The sequence below is a fragment of the Sapajus apella genome, unplaced genomic scaffold (assembly GCF_009761245.1).
Source record: "Sapajus apella isolate SASKATOON/1434 unplaced genomic scaffold, GSC_monkey_1.0 scaffold12, whole genome shotgun sequence".
Taxonomy (NCBI): domain Eukaryota; kingdom Metazoa; phylum Chordata; class Mammalia; order Primates; family Cebidae; genus Sapajus; species Sapajus apella.
Genome location: NW_022436952.1, coordinates 26,976,832 through 26,989,006, shown reverse-complemented (window position 1 = coordinate 26,989,006; position 12,175 = coordinate 26,976,832). Strand labels below are relative to the sequence as shown.

General features: G+C 45.9%; 1 protein-coding gene and 1 pseudogene across 1 annotated transcript in view; both read left to right on the top strand.

The window, feature by feature from the left end:
* The first annotated feature begins 359 nt into the window (after window positions 1-359).
* The window catches only part of HSF5 (heat shock transcription factor 5), a 61,791-nt gene continuing 49,975 nt past the window's right edge, over window positions 360-12,175 (top strand). Inside the window, exons 1-2 of the mRNA XM_032280653.1 lie at window positions 360-1,170; window positions 8,137-8,508. Coding sequence (XP_032136544.1) covers window positions 552-1,170; window positions 8,137-8,508 — 991 coding nt within the window. The 5' untranslated portion in view covers window positions 360-551. The remainder of the gene's footprint in view (window positions 1,171-8,136; window positions 8,509-12,175) is intronic.
* Window positions 11,046-12,052, top strand: LOC116553285 (annotated as a pseudogene).

Below are 12,175 nucleotides of genomic sequence, written 5' to 3'. Positions count from 1 at the left end.
GGTTTACTCAAGATACATATACCTCCAGCAGCATCATTTTTGTTTGGAGAGGTGAGCAGTTCCACGGTTTATTACAGGCCAGGCCTTTTGGTCCCCAGAATGACCGACTCTGCTGCCCAACGCACACTTTCTCTGCATTCCAAGTCCCCACTCGCTGGCTGGGTGGAAAAACACGCCTCTTGGTATTCCACGGTGGATAACTGGGCTTCTCTCTTCGCAGGACAGAACGCCCCGGCGGGCAGCCTTCCCAGCCTTAAGTCGGGGAACGCCTAGGGAAAGGCGCTTTTGCCCGGGTGCCGCAGGCTTCTGACGGGTCAGGCCTGGGCGCGCGGCCGCCGAGGGGGAGGTGCCCGCGCCGCGCGGCGGGAACTCGAGGCCCCATTGGCCGCGCTGGGAGGCGCCTCGGGGCCTCGTGCGCCAACCGTCCCGGGTCCGCGGCGGCCGGGCGCCGGCAGGAGCGGACAGGGCGAGGCGAAGGCCCGGGGGGGAATCGAGAACGGGGAGGAAGAGCTAGGCTCGGCGGGGGGGCGAGGCCCGGGCCCGGCGGGGCGATGGAAGAGGCGCTGCTCTCCACCCCCATCAACCCCAACAACTTCCCCGCCAAACTGTGGCGGCTGGTGAACAGCCCGCGCTACCGCTCCATCCGCTGGGACGGCCGCGGCGAGGGACTGCTCATCGACCAGCCGCTCTTCGAGGCCGAGCTGCTCAGCCCGCCCGGGCCGGGGGGCGGCGGCGGCGCCGCGGGGGCCGGGGCCGGGGCCGAGCCCGAGCTCTTCAAAACCACCAACTTCACCAGCTTCATCCGCCAGCTCAACCTCTACGGCTTCCGCAAGGTGGTGCTGGGCGGGCCGGGTGCCGCAGGGCCGGGGCCGGGGCCGGGGGGCGGCGGGCCGGCGGGGGACGGGCCCCTCCACCACTTCCACAGCCCGCACTTCCGCCGCGACCAGCCGCAGCTGCTCGTGCACCTCAAGCGCCTGACCAGCGCCAACAAGGCCAAGCTGGCGGCCGGCCTGGAGGTGCCCTGCCGCCCGCCCAACCGCTTCCAGCGGCTGCTCATCACCTCGGCCTCGGCCTCGGCCTCTGCCTCTGCCGCCTCGGCCGCCGCCCCGACCCCGCTGCAGCACCAGGAGCCGCCGCCGCCGCCCGCGGGGTCCCGGCCCGAGCCGCACGGTGAGTCCGGGCTGCCTGCGCCTTCGCCTACGGCGGGCACATGGGTGGCGGGTAGCAACCGCCGCTCGAGGGCGCATTTTCGCACGTCCTCCCTTGGGGGCGTGTGAAAGGCGCCTGGGACCCACTGTCCGCTGTGCTCCCCTGGGACTGGAGGTCCCGCCACCGCCACCGTTCTCAGCAGCACCAGCACCGTGGCCTCTGGCCCTCCCCTGGAGGGTCTGTAAGCATTTAGCCCCTTCTGAGCCCACTGGCAGCAAAAGGGACCTCCGACTTAGGCTCCCTTCTTCTACTGGTCCCCAGTTTGAATCCCAGAAGTTTACCTACTTCTAAGCCTCCGTTTACCTTCCTGAGACCCACACTGTCTACTGTAAACATCTAGAATAAGTAGTCCTTTGTTAAAACATTGGGTCTGGAAGAAACACAGAAGGCGCTCCTTTGCTCCAGTGGGAAGCAGAGTGGGTTAAGGTGAGAGGGAATAAAATCAGTCAAGAGAACTTAGAACATTGCAATAGCAACCAAGGGAAAGTTTTGGAAAAGGTGCCTGGGGTGGAAATTTGTCCTTGAAGAGGGCTGCCACCTTCCACCTGTTGGCACATATAAGAAATCTTGGAAGAAGCGTTACAATAATCAGATTTAAGGTTCTGAGTAATGTGTAGAATGGTAGACATTGTTTATATACCTTAAGAGCAAAAATACAATGGTACATTGTCCCTTACAAGATGTAGTTCCTATGTAGAATGAATTGGCTACACGTTTCTTTTTCTTTTTGAAACGCGGTCTCGCTCTGTCATCAGGCTGGAGTGCAGTGCCGCGATCTCGGCTCAGTGCAACCTCCGCCTCCCGGGTTCAAGCGATTCTCCTGCCTCAGCCTCCTGAGTAGCTGGGGCTGCAGACGCAACACCACGCCCGGCTAATTTTTGTGTTTTTAGTAGAGATGGGGTTTCACCACGTTGGCCAGGATGGTCTCTATCTCTTGATCTCATGATTCGCCTGCCTCGGCCTCCCAAAGTGTTGGGATTACAGGTGTGAGCCACTGCACCTGGCCAAATTATTTTATAGACTTGTTTTTTGTTTGTTTGTTTTGTTTTGAGATAGGGTCTCACTCTGTCTCCCAGGCTGGAGTGCAGTGGCAGGATCTTGGCTTACTGCAACCTCTGCCTCCCAGGCTCAAGGGCTCCTCCCATCTCAGCCTCTGGAGTAGCTGGGACTACAGGCATGGCTATCACACCCAGCTAATTTTTTGTATTTTTGGTGGAGACATGGTTTCAGCCTGTTGCCCAGGCTGGTCTGGAACTCCTGAGCTCAAGCAATCTGCCAACTTTGGCCTCTGGAAGTGCTGGGATTACAGGTGTGAGCCACCACCGTGCCAGGCTTGATTTTTGATGTTCTTCCCCTTCTTTCAGGAAGGCAAGGGAAGCAATATTCCATTTATCTGTTTAAAGAGTCCATGATATGAAGGAGTATACCAAGAAACCAACAGGATATAATAAGAATTCATTCTTCACCTTCAACTAGGAGAGTAATAGATACATTCTCAGCATGTTAATGTGGATTTATTGTAAAGAAATCTGGGTTATTTTGGGGTTAATGGAAAAGTTTAAGTATACAAATAAAATAACACTATGTTTAACTTAACCTTTGCCCAGGGTTAGGAATGACAATAGTACTTGGCTCATTTGGAATTTAGAAGATAAAGAACTAGGTTATGTGTCCACTGTGGAGTTTAGAAGATAAGGGACTAGGTTAAAGTTCCAATAATAAGTTGAAAAAGCAGCAGTGGCCTAAGAATGTGCTTGAGGAATATTAGGCCACTTCCATGTGATGGCCACTGATTTTGACAGGAAATGGTAGGGAGCAAGGCAATGGAGACAATACCATGGCATACATTTGGTAGAATCTCTTGACATGGATTTTTTTTTTTTTCCAGGTTGCGTGTCTGGTGGGTATAAGGAGAAAAGACTAGAAAATACGGTTTTGGGAGAAATGGGATCACCACTTCAAACAAAGAAACATACATGCATACACACATAAAAACCAACTTCTCGTCTCTGATCTTTTCCCTCACCTATCTTAAACCCAGCTGTATTTTAAGGATGGAGTCCACTTTAATTGAAGAAATTCAGGGCTATCTGGAATCTGATTTTATTCACTTAAAGTTCAGTTGGTCAGCATTTTAAAGATTAGTATTTGTTGAAAAACATAAATTATGCTTTTTCAGTATAGGTTATATGTCAGTCCATATATAACTAGTCAAGTTAATTGCTAGTCAAGTTATTGTTTTCATGACTTTCCTGTTTGGTGTTTTTTTTTTTTTTTCTTTTTTACCATTCTACCTGTTGGTGTGTGCAGAAGGTATGTCAGTTGTGGACTGTCTACACCATAGGCTTGGTTCACTAGGGAACTGTGTTACTGGTTCAGGTGGAATGTAATTGGATGTAGGTTCAAGAATACTGGAACTTGAATAATTGAACAAAGTTGTTCAAGAATACACTTTGTTTTGTTCTCATTCCATGTTCTGTGTCCTTGGCTCTTCTATTTATCCTCATCTAATTTTTCTTCTTCTTAAATCTTGCCTTGGTTATGTGCCTGACTACACTGCTACTGCTTAGTTTCCATGTTTTATGTGTTCTATTTCAGTATATGGGTTGAATACTTCTCTCTCTCTCTCTATTCTATAATAGAATCCTCTGTTTTAGGACCTAGTTCTTTTATTTAGAGCCACTGAACCAACTGTACCGTTCACCTTCCAAGAGTATACTTGGTAAGAAACGTGAGATTGCATGTTTTTCCTCTGTTTGTGCACTTTTGTTATTTTGTTTTTAGAGGCAGTTATTTTAACATGTTTGTTAAGACATTCTAAACTAAGTAACAGGTATGAGAAGCAGATAATCTGTTTTTTCTTGGGGATACCATGCTCTCAAGAGGGAAGTTTTTGGACTCTTTCCTGACAATTGATTAGTTCAGATGCATTTCCATAAAATAAATAGAACTTTTTTCGGGGGACAGTCTCTCTCTGTCACCAGGCTGGAATGCCGTGGCGCGATCCTGGCTCACTGCAAACTCTACCTTCTGCATTCAAGCAATTCTTCTGCCTTAGCTGACAATACAGGTGCATGCCACCACTATTTTTTTTTTTTAGTAGAGACAGAGTTTCATCATGTTGGCCAGGATGATCTTGATCTTCTGACCTCGTGATCCGTCCACCTTGGCCTCCCAAAGTGCTAAGATTACAGGTGTGAGCCACTGCGCCCAGCAGAAATAGAACTTTTAAGAACACAAATTCATCCTGCCCTATATTTCCAGAATCCTGGATTCAAACTTTGCCAAATATATCTTAAAGATATTTTGAAGACATATAGGTGATACTGTGTAATGTTGATCTGAATTAAGCCCTATGAGGTAACCCTTAACAGAAAAATAAATAAGGGCTGAACATGTCTTGGTTCTTTATTTTAAAAAAGAATGCTCTTCTAATCTTGACCATGTTCTAATTTTAACAGCATCTAAAATAGTTAATTGGCTGTCACTCCAAGTTTATCATGATAGAAGTAGGCAGATATAAAACAATTTAAGCCAAGGTAGAGAATTCTTTAATTAGCTGCTTAAGTTATTTACAGCCTGAAAATTCACCAGTAGCTTATCCCTGAGGAGGGCAGAGCTGTTGTACTCTGTAGGCAGCATGTAGTGTTGACATGTGAGCATCCCAGGAGAAATCAAGCAATGGGTAGTTTTGGACATAGAGAAACATCTCTTGTGAAGAGCAAAGAAAAAAATGGTGGGGGGGTCAGTAGTGGGTTCAAAGTGTGTGTACATGCAGAATTGCTAATCAAGCAGCATAAAAACTGTTTTTTGCACTTTTTTTTTTTTTTAAAGACAGAGTCTCCCTCTGTCACCCAGGCTGGAGTGCAGTGGTGTGAACCTGGCTCACTGCAGCCTTGATTTCCGAGGATCAGTCATCCTCCCACCTCAGCTTCCTAGTTAAGGCTATTGGTGCATGCCAACACACCTGGCTGATTTTTTATTTTTTGTAAAGACAGGATCTCACTATTTTTTTTCTTTTTCTTTCTTTCTTTTTTTTTTTTTTTTTTTTTTTGAGATGGAGTCTTGTCGTGTCGCCCAGACTGGCAGTGGCATAATCTTGGCTCACTGTAACCTCCGCCTCCCTGGTTCAAGCTATTCTCCTTCCTCAGATTCCCGAGTAGCTGGGAGTATAGGCATGCACCACCACGCCCAGCTAATTTTTGTCTTTTTGATAGAGATGGTGTTTCACCATTTGGCCAGGCTGGTCTCAAACTCCTGACCTCAAGTGATCTGCCCTCCTCAGCCTCCCAAAATGCTGGTATTACAAGCATTAGCTACCACACCTGGCCGGGATCTCACCATTTTGCCTATGCTGGTCTCAAAATTCCAAGATGAAGGAATCCTCCCACCTTGGCCTCCCAAAGTGCTAGGATTAGAGGGATGAGGCACTGCACAGGTTCTATTTTTTGTACTTTAAAGGAAGAAAGGAAAAACAGTTTTTCAGAGGTCTATCATTTGAATACATTCAATCTTCTGAAGTAGGATTTCCCCCCATTAGATAAAGCCTCTTGATTTGCAGGGTTCCAGAATTTGTGTTGTTCATATGTGTGTATTTGTTTTTTGGGGGCATTAATGCTTTATTTATTTTTAAGAGACAGGATCTCACTCTGTCACCCAGGCTACAGTGCAGTGGCACGATCATAGCTCACTGTAACCTTGAACTCCAGGACTCAATAGTTCTTTATTCTCTCTTTTTGAGACAGGGTCTCACTGTGTCACCCAGGCTGGAGTATAGTGGCTCAATCTCAGCTCACTGCAACCTCCACCTCCTAGGTTTAAGCTGTTCTCCTGCCTCAGCCTCCTGAGTAACTGGGATTACAGGCATGCACCACCATGCCCAGCTAATTTTTGTGTATTTTGTAGAGATGGGGTATCACTATGTTGCTCAGGCTGCTCTTGAACTCTTGGACTCAAGTGATCTGCCCATCTCGGCCTCTCAAAGTGCTGGGATTACAGGCATGAACCAACATGGGTGGCCTGCTTTATTCTTCAAAGGAAATTAAACCACAGAAATAGAATGACAGATATGTAACTTGTTGAATGGGTTTACAGTTTGATTATTTGGAAAAGCAGATATTTGAGTGCCAACTTTCAACATGTAGTTTAATACTTCAGTGGTGCATAATAGGTTTTCCCTCTGTTTTACAGATTAGCTTAATAAATTGAAAGAAACTTGTGAATCAATCACATGATTTAATGCTAAATTCTCTTTAGGAATAAATTAGGCTAGTTTTGTTTATGTTCAAGAATCATAATCTATAGTCCTGCAACATTTATATTCTCCCTTTCCTCATTACATACTATTGCCTTTTCTCTCTCTTCCTTATCTCTACTTTTTATTCCTTTTTAACTTGCTAGTAAAGAGAAGACAAGTATCAGAATCTCTGGGCCTGAATTTATGGATTTTTAACAAACTCTTCAGGTGATTCAGATGTAAACCAATGTTGAGAGCCACTGATACCTGGGAAGGAATACTACTAGAAAGACCCTGAAGAAAGAAAAATCACAGAAAATGACGATTTAGGAGATGAAGGAGAAAACTAAGTCAAACTTTTCAAACCTGACTTTTCTACAAAGATTATTAATTTTAAAAATTTGAAAGGGAGGGCAAGACATGGTGACTCATGTCTGTAATCCCAGCACTTTGGGAGGGAAAGGCAGGAGGATTGCTTGAGCCCAGGGGTTCAAGATCAGCCTGGGCAACATAAAGAGGCTCCTGCCCTACAAAAAAAAAAAAAAAAAATTAGCCAGGTACGGTGGTGCAGTAAACAACCAGCTGGGAAGTTGAGGTGAGAGGATGGCTTGAGCCCAGGAGTTTGAGGCTACAGTGAGCCATGTTCACACCACTACACTCCAGCCTAAAGACAAATTAAGACTCTTTCTAAGAAAAAAAGAATAAAACAATGCCAAAAATAAAGATATACAACACAAATTCTGGGGCCCTGGAAATCAAGTGGTCTTTATCTAATAGGGGAAAAAAAATTCTACTTCAGAAGACTGAATGTATTCAAATGATAGGCCTCTTAAAAATGATTTTTCCTTTTTTTTTTTTTTTAAGTACAAAACACAGGCCAGGTACAGTGGCTCATTTCTGCAATCCTAGCACATTGGGAGGCTGAGGCAGGAGGATTGCTTGAGCCCAGGAGTTGCAGACGAGCCTGGGAAAGTGGCAAGACCTTGTCTGTACAAAAAGTAAAAAAAAAGTAACATTGCTTGGTGGTGTGCACCTATAGTTCCAGCTACTCGGGAGGCTGAAGTGGGAGGATTGCTTGAGTCTGGAAGTTTGAGGCTAGAGTGAACCAAGATCACATCACTGCACTGCAGCCTGGGCAACAGAATGCGACCCTGTCAGTCAGTCAATTGATCGAGCGATAGATAGATGACAGATTGCAAAGAGTGTTACTTTTTAAATATTTTGTAATTGTTATATGTTCCACACCCATTTATTTTTTGGTAGAGAGCTTATTTTTATGCCTGTTATTAATGCTCCAAAATGGTTTGAAAGACTGAATGGAAAACTTTTAGGAAGTAGCTTGCATGTTGGAAAAATCTGGGTAAGGCAAATAAAGCAAAAAGTAAGATGGCCAAATCATGTATAAAAGGCTTTTAATGTTGAATATTTGATTTAACATTTGATTTAATGTTAGAGTTTGGGCACTTTGTCTTTTATGACTATTACACTGAGAAAACAAAGGTTTATTTGATTCTTCTTTCAGTATTATATGTCTCATATTGTTGATTCTGAACTTGTTTTTACCAAAACTAAACTTCTGTTGTGTTAAAAACGGCTGATAGGTGAAGAGTAGTACATTTTATGATCTTTGGTTTACTATGTCTGGTGATGTAATGTAAAATTGGTAAATGTGCTCTTCCTCTTTTATGCAGGACCAGTAGCTGTAGGACAATTTCACCGGTCATTTCGGCGAGATAGTTTGTCTCCTTACTCCTACGTAACTTCATCCCACGACCACAGTACTTTTCCTATGAAAAGTTTAGATCGGACCCCAATTCCTCATAGAATATGGCAGAACTCCCTTGGAATGCACCCTGGACAAGTGGAGACATCGCCCACATTTTCAGATAAAGGGGTTCCATTTCCTGTACTCCAGAGGTTTCCAGCTGAGGTTACCTATACGCTGCAGCCCAGCGCCACATCTGTACATGTTCAACAAGGTCCTCAAACAATGGTCAGCTCCTCCCAAAAATATAGTAACTACACACCCTCAGCACAGTACTCGCAAGCCTACTATCCAACAGGTATGAGAAATTCTGGTTTACTACCTTCTATCTAAGGTTGTTTGTAATGCACATATATATTTTTAAATGCATTTTAATCTCTGTGTGCTTTAAAACAAACAGTAGGAATGTACCCATAAGAAATGGCAAAGATTTCTTAGCAAGAGATATTTTTAAACAATATATAAAATTTCATTGTATTTTTAAGGATTGTAAAAATTTTGTTGGTGTGTAAAGGTGTGTATTTTTAGTGAAACTTGTATACTCAAAATGTGTCCTAGTTATTAAATTAAGACTTAGTACCCCAAGGCCAGATGTGGTGGCCCACGCCTGTAATCCCAGCACTTTGGGAGATCGAGGTCGTGGATCACTTCAGGTCAGGATTCAAGACCAGCCTAGCCAACATGGTGAAACCCCATCCCTGCTAAAAATACAAAAATTAGCCAGGCATAGTGGTAGGCGCCTGTAATCCCAGCTACTCAGGAGGCTGAGGCAAGAGAATTGCTTGAACCTGGGAGGCAGAGGTTGCAGTAAGCTGACATTGCGCCACTGCACTCCAGCCTAGATGACAGAGTGAGATTTTGTCTCAAAAAAACAAAACAAAACAAAAAAAACCCTTAGTACCCCAGAACCTTATTTTAACTCTATCCTTGGTGCAGTAGTTTTTTTTTAAAGTTTTTGTTTAAATGTCTTTAATATGTTATGGTTTAATATTATAGGTGAGATTATCTCAATGAAATAATTTTACTATCTTAGTAATGATGTTTAACAAAAAATCATAGTCTCTGAACATTAAATTTTTTAGTAAAAACCAGGTGAACACTGGAATCTTCACAGTGTTATTCCCAGCCAGCTAAGAATTGGGGAGTAGCAGAGAAGGAGGAACCTGACAGTGACAACTGACTTGGAATCAAAGGCCTTGAGGACACGCTGGTAGATCCCAAACCACTAATTGGAAATGCTTATGATAACAATCATCTGTTTTGCTTTCTGGGAAAATTAAAAAAAATAAAAGTGTGTGTGTTTGAGATGGAGTTTTGCTCTTGTTGCCCAGGCTGGAGTGCAATGGCTCGATCTCCGCTCACTGCAACCTCTGCCTCCCAGGTTCAAGCGATTCTCCTGCCTCAGCCTCCTGAGTAGCTGGGATTATAGGCACCCTCCACCACATCTGGCCAATTTTTGTGTTTTTAATAGAGATGGGGTTTCACCATGTTGGCCAGGCTTGTCTCGAGTTCTGACCTAGGGTGATCCACCTGCCTCGGCCTCCCAAAGTGCTGGGATTAGGGGAGTGAACCACTGCGCCTGGCTTGTGTGTGCGTGCGTGTGTCTTTTTTTAAACAGAAAATTTTTTGCAATATATTCTTATCATTTCACGCAAATGTATTTTCAATTTTGCAAAACGCCATAGCCATGGCATGTATCTCATCATGTGGTATGCTTTTTACACAATGATGAAGTGAGGTAATAGAAATAAGACAAGGGTCAAAGCTTTCAGAAAAGATCAGAAAGAGAAGAAAGGGGGCATTCCTTTTCCCTGTGAATTAATAATCTAGGAGCTTTAATTTTTTCAATTATGTAAATCTGGAAGCAATTTCTGGAGGTCTTTTGTTAGACCATTTCTCCCAGGCAGTACTAAGTGGAAAGCTAAGTTTTTATTTGTTTTTTAAATTTTTTTAAAAAATATTATTAGAGTAGAAGAAAGGTAAATTAGAAAAAGGGATGGAGTAATTTGTTGCCATTTAAAAGTTATAAATTTGGGCCAGGTGCGGTGGCTCACGCCTGTAATCCAAGCGCTTTGGGAGGCCGAGGCGGGCAGATCACGAGGTCAGGAGTTCGAGACCAGTCTGGCCAACATAGTGAAACCCCGTCGCTACCAAAAAAAAAACCCAAAAATTAGCCGGTTATGGTCGCGCACGCCTGCAGTCCCAGCTACTCTGAAGACTGAGGCAGGAGAATCGCTCGAACCCGGGAGGCGAAGGTTGCAGTGAGCCGAGATCGCGCCACTGTATTCCAGCCTGGGTGACAGAGCGAGACTCTGTCTCAAAAAAAATTTTTTTTTAAATTATAAATCTGGGCCAGTTGGGGAGCTGAGCCGCCCGCCACGCCGCCGCCGCCTCCGCCTCCGCCTCCCCTCCTTGAGCAGGAGCCGGGACCAGGGCCCCGTCCGCCGGCCCAGCGCGTACCTCATCGTAATCAGGTACATGCCCGCAGCGCCAGCCCGTACCTCATGGTCAGGTACCCGCGGGCAGCCCCAGCCCGCACGTCGTCATCGTCAGGTACCTGCCCGCAGCCCCAGCACGTACCTCGTCGTCAGGTACCTGCCTGCGCGGCCCCAGCCCGCACCTCGTCATTGTGAGGTACCCATGGGCAGCCCCAGCCCGTCCCGTCCCTCGTCATCATGAGGTGACCGCCCGCAGCCTCAGCCTGCGTCAGGTACCCGGGGGCAGCCCCCGCCCGTACCTCGTCCCTCGTCATCGTGAGGTAACCGCCCGCAGCCCCTGCCCATACCTTGTCGTCAGGTGCCCGTGGGCAGCGCCAGCCCGTACCTCATCCTCCGGTACCCACAGGCAGCCCCGATCCGTACCTCGTCATCAGGTACCCGCCCGCAGCCGCAGCCCGCACCTCCTCGTCACGTACCCGCCCGGAGCCCCAGCTCGTACCCCCTTGTCAGGCCGGAAGGAGGCGGCCGGACCGAGGAAGCGCCCGCGCATTTGGCGGGAGAAGGAAACCGCCTTCCCTTCCCCGCCATGTCGGCGCCCGCGGCCAAAGCCATTAACTCCCACCACTACAGGTCCGACGAGATCTCAGAAAAAAACAGCAAGAAACAATTGAACACACTGAGGAAGTACGAAATGAAATAGACTTAATGAACAAGCCCAGCGAGATTTTGAAAGTAGAACAGAAATATAACAAACTCTGCCAACCATTTTTTTCAGAAGAGGTCAGAATTGATCGCCAGAATCCCACATTTTTGGGTAACATTTGTCAACGGTCCACATGTGTCTGTACTGCTTGGGGAGGAGGACGAAGAGGCACTACATTATTTGACCAGAGTTGAAGTGACAGAATTTGAAGAGATTAAATCAGGTTACAGAATAGATTTTTATTTTGATGAAAATCCTTACTTTGAAAATAAAGTTCTCCCCAAAGAATTTAATCTGAATGAGAGTGGTGTTCCAACTTCAGAGTCCACTGAAATCAAATGAAAACCTGGAAAGGATTTGACGAAGCCTTCAAGTCAAACGCAGAATAAAGCCAGCAGGAAGAAGCAGCTTGAGGAACCAGGGAGCTTCTTTACCTGGTTTACCGACCATTTTGATGCAGGTGCTGATGAGTTAGGAGAGGTCATCAAAGATAATGTTTGGCCAAACCCATTACAGCACTACTTGGTTTCTGATATGGATGACGAAGAATAAGAAGATGATGATGATGAAGAGCAGGAAGGATTAAAAGATATTGATGAAGAAGGGGATGAGGAGGGTGAGGATGATGATGATAAAGGGGAGGAAGGAGAAGGGGATGAAGTAGAAGATGACTAATAGAACACTAATGGATTCCAACCTCCTTTTTATTTTTTATTTATTTATTTTTTTTGAGACGGAGTTTCACTCTTGTTACCCAGGCTAGAGTGCAATGGCGCGATCTCGGCTCACCGCAACCTCCGCCTCCTGGGTTCAGGCAATTCTCC